This window comes from Charadrius vociferus, unplaced genomic scaffold (genome assembly GCF_000708025.1).
Source record: "Charadrius vociferus isolate BGI_N301 unplaced genomic scaffold, ASM70802v2 scaffold192, whole genome shotgun sequence".
In the NCBI taxonomy this organism is placed as follows: domain Eukaryota; kingdom Metazoa; phylum Chordata; class Aves; order Charadriiformes; family Charadriidae; genus Charadrius; species Charadrius vociferus.
This window is the reverse complement of record NW_009647437.1, coordinates 1133399-1148096: the sequence shown is the minus strand read 5'-3', so window position 1 is coordinate 1148096 and position 14698 is coordinate 1133399. Positions and strand designations below refer to the sequence as shown.

The 14698-nt window shown below is 37.5% G+C and overlaps 1 protein-coding gene across 1 annotated transcript in view; it reads left to right on the top strand.

The window, feature by feature from the left end:
• The window catches only part of THADA (thyroid adenoma associated), a 163314-nt gene that overhangs the window by 46732 nt on the left and 101884 nt on the right, over window positions 1-14698 (top strand). Inside the window, exons 26-27 of the mRNA XM_009880656.1 lie at window positions 7943-8032; window positions 9412-9543. Coding sequence (XP_009878958.1) covers window positions 7943-8032; window positions 9412-9543 — 222 coding nt within the window. The remainder of the gene's footprint in view (window positions 1-7942; window positions 8033-9411; window positions 9544-14698) is intronic.

Here is a 14698-nt window from a genome sequence, read left to right as displayed (position 1 = left end):
TCAGCATGTCACAAAATCACCGGAGCACATGGTAGTAAGGGTTCTGCTGGTACATTAACTCAATTCTTTTCATAAACAAGCTTGCTATGCTGTTCCTTTTATAAACTGATCAAGTTGCCTCTTAAAAACAATTTGCTTTTTCCCACTGTTTCTGCAGGAAGGCTCCCTGAATCCCACCTTCCCAAGTAATATTTCTCAAAAATCTTGCTGCTTTAGTCATTAGAAACTTAAATTGAAATGTATATTTATCCATTGCCATTTAATATTAATTTGTTCTAATGCCAGCATTTTCCTTTATTTTAAATAATTATTTTCCCTCCTCATGCTTCCCTTGAGGTATTTGTGGATGCCAGTCATATATCCTGTCTGTGTTAATTTTGCCAGACAAAACAGGCTGACATCTTTAAATCTCCTCTCAGCAAATTTTCTTTCTATTCCCTTGGTCATGTGAGCAGCCTTTTTTAAGCATCTCCCTTAGCTGGAAGTTAATTAGTTGTGATTTATTCCAGTTTACTTCCTACCCGATTGTTGGAGAGTGGCATTAGTACTTCCTTGTCCATACGGACTGTATCAGGGTTGACGTGTTACAGAATCATATTTGCCCTTTTGTCTTTGTCATCTTGATGAGGGATCCAAGGTATTAACTAATATGCTTGAATCCTTTTGCTATTTCCAGCTGATGAACTCCTAAATTGTAACACATTTTTTAATTAGTCCTCATATATGCAGTCTTTTTATGTGCTATAAATTTCATGTCCTTCTAGTATTCGAGTCCTCAAGATACCCAGTTTTGTTTCATAGTGTTTTAATTTTCCCTTTCTACAGACAATGCCTCATAACCTTCGTTTCATCAATGAATTTTCATTGGTGTACTCTTTTACTATGGTCTTCAATTAAACTAATAATAATATTGGTACCAACAACAGATTAGGTCTACCAATCACAGAATGGCAGGGGTTGGAAGGGACCTCTTGAGATCATCTGGTCCAACCCCCCTGCCAGAGCAGGGTCAGCTAAAGCAGGTTGCACAGAATGGCATCCAAGTGTGTTTTGAATATCTCCAGAGTGGGAGACTCCACCACCTCTCTGGGCAGCCTGTGACAGTGCTCTGCCACCCTCAAAGTAAAGAAGTTCCTCCTCATGTTTAGACGGAACTTCCCATGTTCAAGTTTGTGCCCGTTCCCTCTTGTCCTGTCACTGGCCACCACTGAAAAAAAGACTGTTCCCATCCCCCGGCCCCCTCCCTTCAAGTATTTATAAGCATTGATAAGATCCCCCCTCAGTTATCTTTTCTCCAGACTAAAAAGACCCAAGTCCCTCAGCCTTTCCTCATAAGAAAGATGTTCCAGTCCCCTAGTCATCTGACTTGAATAACTGACTTGAAACATGTTCTTTTGGGGTCTTTTTTAAGTTTTGTTCCTTCTCTAAATTACCCATTTTATCTAATAGCTTATGCAAATTGCAGCGTGTCAAATATTTTACTGTCACTCAGAGAGATTACACTAGAGTTTAATCTGTTAAACTAAAACTGTAGTTTCACCGTGGACCTTGTGTAGATATTTTCTCAGACTACATTGCTGGATATTGCTTCCTGCTGTTTTCTGTGTCTCACAGAAAGCCCGTGGGTTTTTTAGCTGTGAAGGAAGCATACGAGAACTGGATCTCTGCTCTGAGCTGGAGCTGCCCTGCTTTTTGCTTAGAAGCAAATTTTGAGTGTAAAATTCGCAGCTTTTGAACATTTCATTTGTTGAGATAACATTCAGGAGACTTGTGTGACTAGAACTTATTTCCTTTATCTAGAAATATTTTTACCTTTCTTGGATAAAGTATGGGTTAGGTTGGCACAATCTGGTTTCTATAGTTTTGCACATTGCACTTCATTCCACTTTAACTTATTCCATTATCTGTAACTGTTCTCTTTTTCAAGTTTGTTGTTTTCTGTAAATTTCTGTATATTCTTGAGGCCAGAATAAAGGTCTGTAGTTTTCTGAATCGTTCTCGCTACCAGCACTTTAGAATCATTTAAAATGTTATGTGTTTGCTTCCCTAGTTGTATAATATTATGCTGTCTTGCTATGTTCTAAAATCCGAGATAAGAAATTATCCTTTGAAATGAATGTGGTAAATTCTTTGAGTTTTTCTTCCCCTTCAGTTAGGATAATTTCTGTTCTGTGTACCTTTTTTACTGCTGGTTGTCCTGTCATGAAATGCAGCTGACTGTCATATTCTTTAGTGTTATTTAAGGACCAAAAAATTCATTTAATTCTTAAACCATATCTGAATTAGCTTTCGTCTTTACTATTACCTCAGTATAAAACAACATCATACTTTTTTTTTTCATAGTCTTCTTCGTACAGTTGAAGAAAACATTTTCCGTGTATTTTAAGTTTATGCTTCTGAAGTATGTCTTTGTTAACAGGGAAATAAACTTAATATATTTTGAGACAGGATCTAACTATTTAACAAGTAATAAGAGTCAGAGAGAACTTGAATGTCAAAATGGGCAATTGAAACCTAGTCTAGTTAAGTCTAGTTCTGCTGCACTGTGGGTTTTTTTCATAGTTTAATGAAGGCAAAAGAAGCAAATACATAAAATGTGGATTATCTTTATAAATCCGTCATTTTGAATGACAGTTTTGTCAAATTCAGTCCAAATGATTTCAGCAGCAATTGTCCTTGCAGTGCAAGGAATGAATTGAATTCTGTTTCTGCATTACTGCTCTTTAACCTAAAGGATCATATGACATGTTAGGGTTAATGATTCCAGTGTAAGGATTGGTACAGCAAGAGTAGATTTTATAGGAGACAATTAAAAGAGGATTTACATGATTTCATGAAAACTACATTCTTGGTCTTGATCTCTCTAAACGTGTCTGTTTGTGTTGGTTTTATCACATTCCAGTTTTATTTTTCCTTTTTAAAAATATGCTTCTTATTTTTTTCCCCTGTCGCAGATCTGGCCATGTATTTGTCAGTTGACCTGAGATGTTACAGTATTTATGTCCAAAAAGAGTACCAGAGACCCTTGCTGCCCTCAGAAGATTCGTTGTCTGTAAATCTCACCTACGCTAAACTCAAATATGAACATATTTACTGCATATGCTCTTTAACGTGTTGGTTACTAAAAGCAGCATACAAGGTTATAAAGTGTTCAGTTCTTCTGAAAAATAAATGAAAGAACAGAAGCAGGTAATCTTTGACACATGTTGCAGTAAAATGATACATATGCCCCAGTGTCACAGCAGAATTTTAATCTCCTGGAGTATTCTCTTAAGTGTACAGCACAGCTTAAAAAAGAACACTGCAACATCCATGGTTTTGTTCTTAAATGTATTTTTTTAAATGCAGTTAAATAATTCACACACTCGTGCATAAAGGTGGAATATTTATTAAGAAAGACACTAGTTATATAAACCTAGATACTAACCCTTGCATTATGCAGCATCAAGTCACTACTCAGACAAACATCATGTATAATGACCAGAGATGTCACAGTTTTCAGCAGGGTTTATGAATTTGGTTCTAGAAGTTCAATGATGCTGAATGTCTTTACAAGCAAAGCAGATGAAATGAAAACTTGTAAGTACATTATCTTTAGCTTACCTTAAAGCACCCCAGGTTCTACTCTGAAAAGTGATAAAGCCAAAGAACCTGTGCTAAATGGAAGAACTACTGACAATCAAGAGTATAATAAGGGCTTCTGGTATAGGTTATTTCAGAGAAAAGTAAAACTGTGTTTTACGTTTTTCATAAAGAACTGTTTCTCAACACTGTAAACTATATTCTTGTTCATGCTTAAAGTAGGCTTTTCCTTCACGTTTTATAGATCTACAGTCTGATTTCAGCTATGTCTTTCGTTTTAAATTTTACTGCTACAACTAGATGTTGACTTTTGGTAATTTAGCTGTGATTCATTGTTGTCTTCCACATGCTTACTGCTAGAAAACAGATTCTGTCCTTTGTAGCATCACAAGCTTTCAGAGTAACTTCTTGCGGAATTCTGTATTCTGTGAAATATCTTTCTTGCTGTCATTGCAACCTTCTTTTCCTCTTAAATAGACTTTGGAGAAGACAGAGGTGGGAAAGAGTTTATTTGGCTCAAGGGCACGCAGAGAATAGTTAGGAGTGGTACACGTAGCTTGGTTCTGTATGGTATTATACAGAAGATACCTCTGTACAACTGCTTTTTGTTAATGGACCATCTCTTCAGGTGGGAAACCTGAGTGAAAATGGGAAAGAAACTCACGTACGTCTCCCTTCCTACATAAACACTATTTGTCAGTCTGTCTTCTGAAAAATGCTAAACGTGACTGCTGTCTCTAGCCATCAAAATGGGACCTTTAGTGAATGGGTTGTGCTCTAAGTCATCTGGCTTTTCTGCAGAATAGCTTGCATATGACAAAGCATTAACATTGTTAAACTGCAGAGTATCTGAGGTGTAAATATTACATCTTCCTATTTATATACCACAGTATTCTGCGTGTATACGGTTTTACAAATTATTTTTACAAGTGATTTTAGGAGGATACCAGTGCTTCCATTAGTTTATCTTTCAACCTTTTGACCCTAAGCATCATTTTAACTATATACCTAAATGACTTTTTACATTGGGGAGGGGGATTTTATTGTAAGCATCATCAACACACTGATAACTTTTCTGTTTCATTACAGTACTTCCTATTTCAGTAAATAACCTTCCACTAGTCCATTGTTTAGGTCTCAGTAATCCCATTTGAAATTCTGGGCTGTGAATTTGTGCTACTTTGGGTTACTAGCAGGAAAAATGAAAATACTGTTAAAGAACCTGTGGTTGAACATACTGTCAAAGATGAGCTCTGAAGCAATATAAAAATAATTTCAGCTGGACATAAGGAAAAAATACTAGTGTCTTAAGGCTCTTCCCAGTTACTTCTTTTATAAACATGTTTTAGGGCAAGTAAATGTAAAATCCTGTCATCTGCAAAATGTTGGTTTTAAGGATTTAATTATGGTAGCTATATTGCCAAAAATCTGTGTCTGAACTGTGTCAGTGACTAATGGAAAGATAGTTATCTGTATTTTTAATTTAAATCTATCGTTCCGTGTCAGATATATTTTAGAAAAGGAGGAAAAAGTTTATTCCATGAAAACTGCTAGCAGTGACTTTTGGATTGTTTTAGTCAACATTTAAATGATATATTCCTTATAGGTATGTCAAGGACTTACGTTCTTCCAAGATATGGATAACTTCTTAATTATGAAGCCTAACTCGCATTTGTGTGTGTATGCATATGCATGAGTCTGTATTGCTAATATACGTGAACCAAATCTTAGTGTTGATATTAATTTTTTTAAAGCAGTGTAGCTTTTGATTATATTCATAGAAAATATGTGGCTTAGTGTCATGACCATTTTTGAAAAGCAGAACTGTTGCATTTTTTTGTTGTTCCAGTTTCTGTACACAAACACTTTTGTGTGCCTAATAACAGGTACATGTTTCCAGGAGCAACAAGCATGGTCAGTAATCAGAAATGAAACACCTAAATACCTCCGTGTTTTACTCTATCTACCTGTTTTGCTTTCTCCTTGTTCTCCAGTTGCACATCTCCCTGCCTTGACATCCTCAGGTGCTGGATTCATCCTTAAATCAGTGCTCTGTATTTTTGGGAGCGCCTTTTCATTTTGCAGCACTTCTGCTAACGTGCAGTCTGTTTTGTTTACTCTCGGAACTGGAGGCCCTTGAAAATCATCCCTCAACAGCCAGTCTGCTCAGACAATTGTCTTTTTTTTTTTTTTTTTTTTTTTTTTCTAAAAGTGTCTTTGGGGATCTTTCCTACAGATACTGCTGGTTAATGGTTTTGATTAGACAGCCTTCTCCCCTCATGTAACCTGTGGAGCTGTAAACCAAGTGGGAGGTTATGTAAGTTACCCACTTCAGTAGTTTTTTTTCACTGTGAAAAAAGATTCATGAAACCACACTAATTACTAAGAATTTTAAGGCTTTGTGAGAATATTCAATCCCATTATTTAATATTGATTCGAACTTGGTTACTGAATTTTTAATACATCAAAAATGGGCCTGTTCAAAATTGCTTGTTGTGTGAGATGTGACTTGCACATACTCTTAAGCCTTTAAGCAATAGCCATAGGAAATTTAACCCCAATTCTGCTTTTACTTGGTGCATTCAGTGGCATAAGAGGTAGAGGTTTCACAACACTTTTTTATTTTTAAAAATAATAAAATGGAGTTTTTAATTTTTTACATATGAAAGCTTGGTGAGATGGGCTCTTTGACATTTACTTACGTATCAAGATCTTATGGTTTGTGCTGTCTCAGACTTTTACATCTTCAGCTTCTACATTATGTATGGAAAATTTAAGTTGTTTTGAGGAAGCTTTTAGATGAATTGGAAAAGTGAATTTTGGGGATCTCAGTATGGGACGTTAGGAGCATTTGGGGTCAGGCAGGCACTTTGAGACTGTGTGATAGGAAATTACATGTGTGTTTTCTGCTTAAATAGCCAGAGATTCTCAGTGTTGATGTTTTTCAATGGTCATCATTGATGCTTCCATTTATATTCAGTCACAGCTCTAATGCTTCCACCTGAATTTTCTAAGTGAAATCCTTTTTTACAGTTGTAGCAGATATTGCTGAATCCTTGGTCATGATTTTAGTTACAGCAATTCACTGTACTGTTCTTACATGCCTAGAGAAAGCTTCCTGTACTCTTTGTTTGAACACTTGTTTTCACCTAGCGATCTGGTTTTGCTGTGTTTATTCTGTGGCCTGTGGCTAAGGCATGTTATGTTAGCCGAGTGCTGGAAGAAGCTGTGCTGATGTTTGCCATGTGCTGATTTACTCTCGGGTGAATTTTTTTTTGTATGCTTATTTTTATGCACGTTCAGTCTTGCTGTCTCATCGTGTTATTTTTCTAGACCTGGATCTGTCTGCTAGTTGAAGGCTTTGTATTGGAGTCATGCTAACATGTACTTATTTATCTTGGTTGATCATGTGGCAAGCAAACTCTGCAGTTGGCTTTCTTCTTCTAAATGGATGGGCTTTTATTTATTTATTTTTAAAGGAAGTCTGTTTTATTTGCATAGCATAGATGTCTAATTAGAACCTCCCCACTCCAACATTTAAGTGGTTCTTGCTAAGGTGGTTTCCTATAAACCATGAAGCCATCCTTTATCTGATCAAAGGGTTATAAAATAAACAAATACGAAAGATTTCTACTTGTCTCTTTTTTGCTTGGATTGATTTGCTGTTGTGGCTTGAACTATGCTGCCTTATTAATTCTGGCTAGGGATGAGTTCAGTAGGTATTGGTACATTGCTCTGTTTTGAATGTAGTTGCTACCTCTACACCAGTGACAATGTGGCCTGGAAATGCCACTGCTATCATATGCTGGAAGCAGCACTGTGTAAAGAAGGCTAATGGAGAGTCAGATGCTTCTGGCATTGTGTTTTACAGATCTTCTTCGAGTTACTTACATAAGGTGCTTTTCAGTGTCAGTGAAATATGAGCATCTGTTAGTACACATATATTAAATATATTCTATTAGCTATTTAGTACATGAGCCATACTAAAGCAAGTGTAGTCTTCTGTTGTTCAACCAGAATGTTGTTAAAATGGTGCCAGGATTTGACCTGCTGGCTTTTTTCTTTTTGTGTGATTAAGGGGCTAAGATCCTTTTTTCCCAAAAAGGCCCGACCAGTTCAGCTGACAAAGTGTTAGTATGCACGCATACAGACAGTTACTTAACTTGTGTAAACTACGCTGTATCATCATTTTTAATGAAAACATTGTGCCTTGTTTGAAAGGCGTTCATCATTTGTGCGTGGTTCTTCTGGCTCTCTGGCTTCACTGTAGCATTGGAAATCCAACAAGTAAACTGGTATTTTGACCGCAACTAATTACTGTGGAATGCTAATTGTAACTCTTCTTCATTCCCTTCTGCAGAATGACAGGGAGGGAGTTTTTCTCTCGGTTTCCAAGTCTTTATCCTTTCCTTCTCAAGCAGTTGGAGCTTGTAACCAATACTTTGAACGGGTAAGTCTGTGTCTGAGAAACTCTGAAATATAAAGCGCAATGGAAAGGTTAAACTGAGTTGTGTCACATATACCCTAATGCTGTTCTTTTCATCAGTGCTCCTTGAAACGACACAGTTCTACTAGTCTTTTTTGCTAAGGCTTTTTTCCAGTAACTTTTCCACGTTGCAGTAAGTCTGTGGAGTATGAGCTACTGTTGAGTAATCAGTAGTTGCTGCGTTCCTAGGATCGGATGTTAAAGAACATCTATTTTGCAGGGAAAGGCAGAAGCTGGGTGTTTGAGTGACTCATGTAACGATGAGACTGCCTAACATGCTTAAATGATACAGGGTCATAGGCCTCATGTAACCCTAAATGAACACTTCCCAGCCTGTGATACGCAGTCTGGGGAAGGTTCTTGATCTCTTTTTGAGGACTCCACAAATGGTGGCTGAGAGCTCCTATTTGATCAATGCAAATGATATCGTTTGGAATGACGCTGATGCCGTTACCCCCAGGTTCATGAACTCTTAAAGTAAACCAGTGCTGGCTTTGTTTTTCCTTAAAATGCTATGGTATAAACTGTGGAAGTTCAGCAGCTGATTTATGGGTGAGGTTCAGCTGTCTGTTGAATGGCCCTGAGGTGGATACTGGGGAGCAGGAGTTTCACCAGTCATTGCATGTTTTGCAGACTCTGCTCTAAGAAAAGAGAGTGTATATTCCACGCAGCAGTCTGCTTTACCTGACATTTTGAAAGGTGTCAGTGTCGTCAATGGAAAATTTTGGGAAGTCTTTAAAATGAAAAAGATTGAAAGCTGCTGCCTGAAATGTTGGCCTTGAATGCTGGTTTTGATGCAGATTAAGGCTTGTATCTTACTATTAATCATTACCTAAATCAAGAAGTGTTGATTTAGACTTGGATTTCTGTTTGTTTTTACAGTATGAATAGTAGCCACTTCGTGTCAATGACAAGAACTATTCTTTAATAAAGCCTGCTATTTACTAAATATACATTTCCTTCCAAACTGAAAAAAAGAGACTTTTTTAACAATCTTTTTGTAAGTCAGCTTTCTCAGTTTCTCGGTTCTAGAGTGCTGGTTTTTAATTTTATTTAAAAGTGAAGGCAGCTTACCATTATTAGAAGTAAAGGAGGCTTGGGATAATGTAGGCAAGTGAAGGCAGCACAGCGTTAAGTGCCTTCATAGAGGGGTCTCCAGTGGTGCCATAGTAGAACTGGATACCATGTTTGATCCCAGCAGGGTTTGCACTTTCTTGCAATGATCAGCCTAGCATACCTTCTTGAACCAGAAATGTAGAAGGGTATCGTTTGTAGAAGAGTCAAGAATAGCATGAAGGAAGATGCTTTTTTCACCGAATGCTTCTTATCACTTTTTTATTTAGTGAAGCCGAAGAGTTGAAAATCCATCCGAGCCTGTTCCTTTTACTTTTAATCTTGGGAAGGCTGTATCCATCTCCAATGGATGGCACTTACTCAGCACTCAGCATGGCACCATTTGTCCCATTTATTATAAGGTAAGGTGGTTTTGTGGTGGTTTTTCATGTGATGGCAGTTCTTTCTGGAATCTTTGGATTTTTTTTATAAAATGCCTTTTTAAGCTTTTCTTCAGCTTTAACTCTTAAAGGAAAAACTGATACTCATTGGTTGGACTTCCCTATATGCTTGTTTTCAGGGAATAGAAAGGATTTCGGCTTATGCAAGCCATTGTATGACTTGTTTGTAAATCTTCATCTGCAAATGCTGTACAGTATGATTGGTGCCACAGAGAGGGTAGATGAAAACTGATGAGCTTGACTTTAGCAATGCAAGATTTGCTGTACGAACTTCTGATGGGTTTTTCAGTCCTGGAGAATGATTGTTCATAACATATAAATGTCATGACTACTGTATAGATTTGTAGATCTGGGTATGTATATATCTCCATATCCATCCATATATATGAATATATCCTGTATCCGATATATTTCTAAAATTACTTTTTAAGTTTTTATATAGTGTAACTTTCATTTATATGGTGGTTAGCAAGATATTCAGCAGATACCTTTGCTATTCTATATGCTACCGGTGTGGGATGGGGAGCCTGATAAGGGGACAGGTCTGTGGTGGATGCAGAGAAATGAGCGTAATCAGTATTTGAGAGGAAGTCTTGCTATCTGTGTGAAAGCTTCGGAGCAATAGGGTGAGAAAGTTCTGTACTTAATCTTGCTCCTTTAGTAGTGAAACAAGATGAAGTTACTGTTATCCTAAGATCTTCTAATTTTTATTTTAAACTGCTGTTTATGTTAGAAAATAATAATAGCTCTGCCTGCTTATTCTTCACAGCAGATGTGATGTATCTCTTGCTTCTTACTATGTTTCGGAGAATAAATAAATAAGAATAAATAATAACCTACCATTTTTTCTTAAAGGAAAAAACCTGTAGTAAGTGTTTTTAAACAAACTGAATTTTAACAATTAAAAATGTTTGGTTTTCTGCTGTATTTGAATCATAGAGTCATAGAATGGTTTAGGTTGGAAGGGACCTTGAAGATCATCTAGTTCCAAGCCCCCTGCCATGGGCAGGGACACCTCCCACTAGACCAGGTTGCTCAAAGCCCCATCCAGCCTGGCCTTGAACACCTCCAGGGATGGGGCATCCACAACTTCTCTGGGCAACCTGTTCCAGTGCCTCACGGGCCTCAGAGTGAAAAATTTCTTCCTAGTATCTAATCTAAATCTACCCTCTGCCAGTTTGAAACTGTTCCCCCTCCTCCTATCACTTCATGCCCTTGTAAAAAGTCCCTCCCCAGCTTTCCTGTAGGCTCCCTGAATCTTAAATGCTTTTTTGAGAAACGTTTAAAACTGTATTTGTTGGTTACATCATTGATTACCTCTGTTTTTAGCCCTTGTTAATACACAGGAGAATGCTTATTTATTTATAATTTTTTTTTAATACAAAGTTTCAGCATAGTTTCTAACATCAGTAACAGATTAACTTTTGAAAAGCTTTTGGTTACAGCTTTTGAGTTTTGTCTTTATATTTATATTATGGCCACTACTTTAGGCAAGGTACGCACACCAGCAAAAGAACTCTTCACGCTTAATTAGCTTATTCTCTTGAGATTATTTAAACCCATTCAGAAGATGTGGGGAGAAAAACCCAATAAAATCTTTAAAAGAAGAACCTGAAACATTTAAGGGATCTCTGTCATTGGACCTACCTTCCTTTAACTGTGCTCCTAAAGAGGAGTGGTGTGGCAGATAAAGATGATGTTTTCTGTGTTTCCTGTGCTGTGGTCACAACTATAAGACTAGAATAAAATTCTGATGTATTTCAGACATAAAATTGCATGTGGGTGTACAGACATGAATTTTCTGACAGGTTACTTAGCAAAGCATTGGCATTTTTTTTATGGTTGCTGGGGGACAATACCAAGGGTTCTGCAGGGGGAAATGTATGTATTTATGATACAGCTCACTGTGCTGTTGCTGGCTGTATTTCTGTGTACAGCTCCTATGCCTTTGTTCTGTGAATACCATGATTGTTTTCAGTTCACTCTGGCTGCATTAGTTGGAATACATAGGGCTGATTTAACTGGGTACAATAAATATGTTGCTATTTTCCCTTCTATTTCCCTTCCTATTTTACATCCTACAGGAGCATATGAACTAAAGCAAAATTCTTTCCTGTTCATTTGGTTGTTCTTTAGAAGGTGGTAATGAAGATTGTTGTGAAGTGACCACTTAGGATCAAAGAGAAGGCCTGATGACAAAGGCCCTATGCATCAAGACATTAAATTGTATATATTAATTGTTCCTTCAATGTACTATTGTATTACCTAGCATCTACATATACATATAATTACATGGTAGCCCAATGCAATTATAATATTTGATTGCTATACTTTTACTGTGAGATTTTTACATTTTTATTGCTGTACCACTGTCAAGGAAAAGTACCACTTATGTGGTAGGAAGAGAGGAAGGGTGAATGTAACCCATAACTGATCTTCAGACTCTTTCCAGGGCTCAGCCCATAATGAAGTGGTATTCATTTGTTGCTCTGAGCGAATGAACAGAATACTTGCTGTGTTTGCAAGCGAATGAGCAGTTCTCTGAACAAAACCGGGTTTAGCAGGAAGAATTCAAATTGGGCTTTTGAAGAGTTTCACTTAAGCCTGAGTGGAATTTTCCATGTAGTGGGAGTAGAGCTGTGGTTGCTCTGACCGTGCTGAGATGAATTGCACAATATGAGTAGGATTAAATGCTACAAGGACAAGTCTCAATCTCCGTGAGCATACTTGTTACTCCCTGTTGAACTAGGGCATTTGATTACCTATCTGCAGTTCTATTAAAAGTTATTTTTTCCCTTTCCCCTTGCAGATGTTTTATTTGGAAGGGAGCACTTCGATTCACAACTTATTACCTCACTTTTTTTCTTTCTTTAAGAGCTAGATAGTCTGCTTTAATAGTTACTTTCTAAGACAAAGGAATGTACAGAATGTTTTTGATTAGCAAGGGAGGTAATCAGGAGGTAATGTTTTAAGTATGAAACAAAAACATAACCTCCCTTTTGCCTCCCCCTCCCCCTTTCAAAGACCTGTAATCTCTTCAGAATGATCTAAATTTGAGTTACCTTATGTCCTCTCGTACCATGGCATTGACAGAGTGTTTGTTTAGTGTTAAATGTTCTGGGCTGAATGCTCTGAAGGAGTAAAATGGATATTGCTATATTGACTTGGATACTTTTCACTAATTGAAGTCTAGCCCTGTTTAGGAGTGTGACTTTTTAATCTTTTAAGGAGTTTTTTAAAAAAAAAATCTTTAAAATGTCAAAAACCATAAGTTTTTTAAAACTCTTTGGGTGTATATGCCTTGTCTTCCACTTGACAAAACTGTTTTTGATTCTTAGTCAAATTTCCCCTTTAAACCTTAATCAAATGACAGATTTCAAATCGGTACTGCTCCTGGGTATATTATGTTGCAAGTCATTGAAGAAACTCACTGTCTGAGGACAGTTTAAATACAAATGTGAACATCTTTCTATGAAATTAACAGTTATGAAGTAGGCGCTATTTTCTTGTGCAGAACTTGGAAACTTGCATCTTTCTGTAAAATGGAGGAGCTAAATTCCAAAATCCCCTGATGCTGTGTTTGGTAAGTGGCAGTGGGAAGCACTAGTCCTTTACAGCTCTCTCTTCCCCCTGCTGCTCCCTTCCATCCACCAGCCCAAACTGATACAGTGCTATTTTGATTTTGCACTTGAGTGAGCTTGTCATTCGTATACAAAGATATTTACTGTGACTGTTAGTTAATGACAAACACTAAGATGCAAAGAAAACAAAATTGTGTGTGGTGAGGAAAAAATTTCTGTAGGATGGAGCGTTGTCAGCTGCCTTGACAACAGCAGGGCAGTAAGTCATTCCTAAAAGAGCGCTTAGAGAAGGAGAAGGAGAGGGGAAGTCCACATCAGGTGTGAGCAAACTGGCAGCTCAAGTGCCATCATAGTAGCTGTGATAGGAAAGCTCAAATAAATCTGCTACTTAAGTGGCCTGGGTGCATCTGCTAGAGGGTATGTGGATTTACAATTATCTAGTTATCCCCTGACTTGGAAAGGCAGCGGAAACAACGGAAGTTGGTATGATATTTTATTGGTATGCTTTTTCTTGAAAGTTATTACTTTCACAGCTCGCTTGTCAGAACGGATCTGTGAAACCTCCTACTACGCTGCTGGCAAAGTCAGCTCAGTAAATCTCTTAAAAAACACTCAGCTAAAGCAGTCTGAGATGTCAGGAGTGCCCCCTGTGATCCCTTTCCCGCATCAGTGCTGTGTCGCTGGTGATGCTTGCCTGCTGCGTGGGAGCCCTCCGCAACCACCAGTGCGGTGTCCCAGCGGGTTCCTGTGAATCATGTCCCTTGTGCAGTGCTGTGCGGCATGCTGGCCTACCGTGCTATTTGCCTGTGGGGTCAGGAAGATGTTCCTTTGCTAAACTTTGTTTTCTTGTGCTTTCTGAAGGGGGTTAGACCGTAATTTGACTCTAAAGATCTGTTACCCTAGGGATTTGGTGGATGACTTTGGATGTGTTACGTGACTCACCTTCTTGCATTTGTTAGCAGAGAATTACATTTGTGCGTCTGGCCCTCTGCAAGAAGTGATGAAGACACTTGGCCCCAATTTCTTTCAAACTTGGGGGAAAAAGCAAAAAATATCCTAGAGGCCGTGATTTCACATGAGTCTTTAGTCCACACAAGTAATGTGATACTCTTGGTTTTATTCAGTGGGTAAATACACTAAGTTTTGTTGACTTACAGTTAAATCTTTTAAAAATCCGAACAGATGCCAATCCAGACTAATATGAAGGTTACAGAAGATTTTTCTTAAAATTTAAAAGCAAAATAGGGGTTTCTGTTGTAAAAGATCAGATTCCTTCAGTGAAGTCCAATGAGTTCAGTGTATAACATACAGATTCTGTAAATTGTTCTGTACAAAATGCTGTTCAGAGATTAAGTATTGTCAGATACCAACAAGCTTAGAAAGCTATTTTAAAAATACTGTTACTCAAAATACAAATTTCTAATAGAAATAGAGCTTGAATTTTAATCTCTTAATTAATTTTGTTTTGCAGCTTTTATTGGCCAAAGTGAATCGGAGTCTATCTTAAAAAATATTTGCTGGAAATACAAAAATAG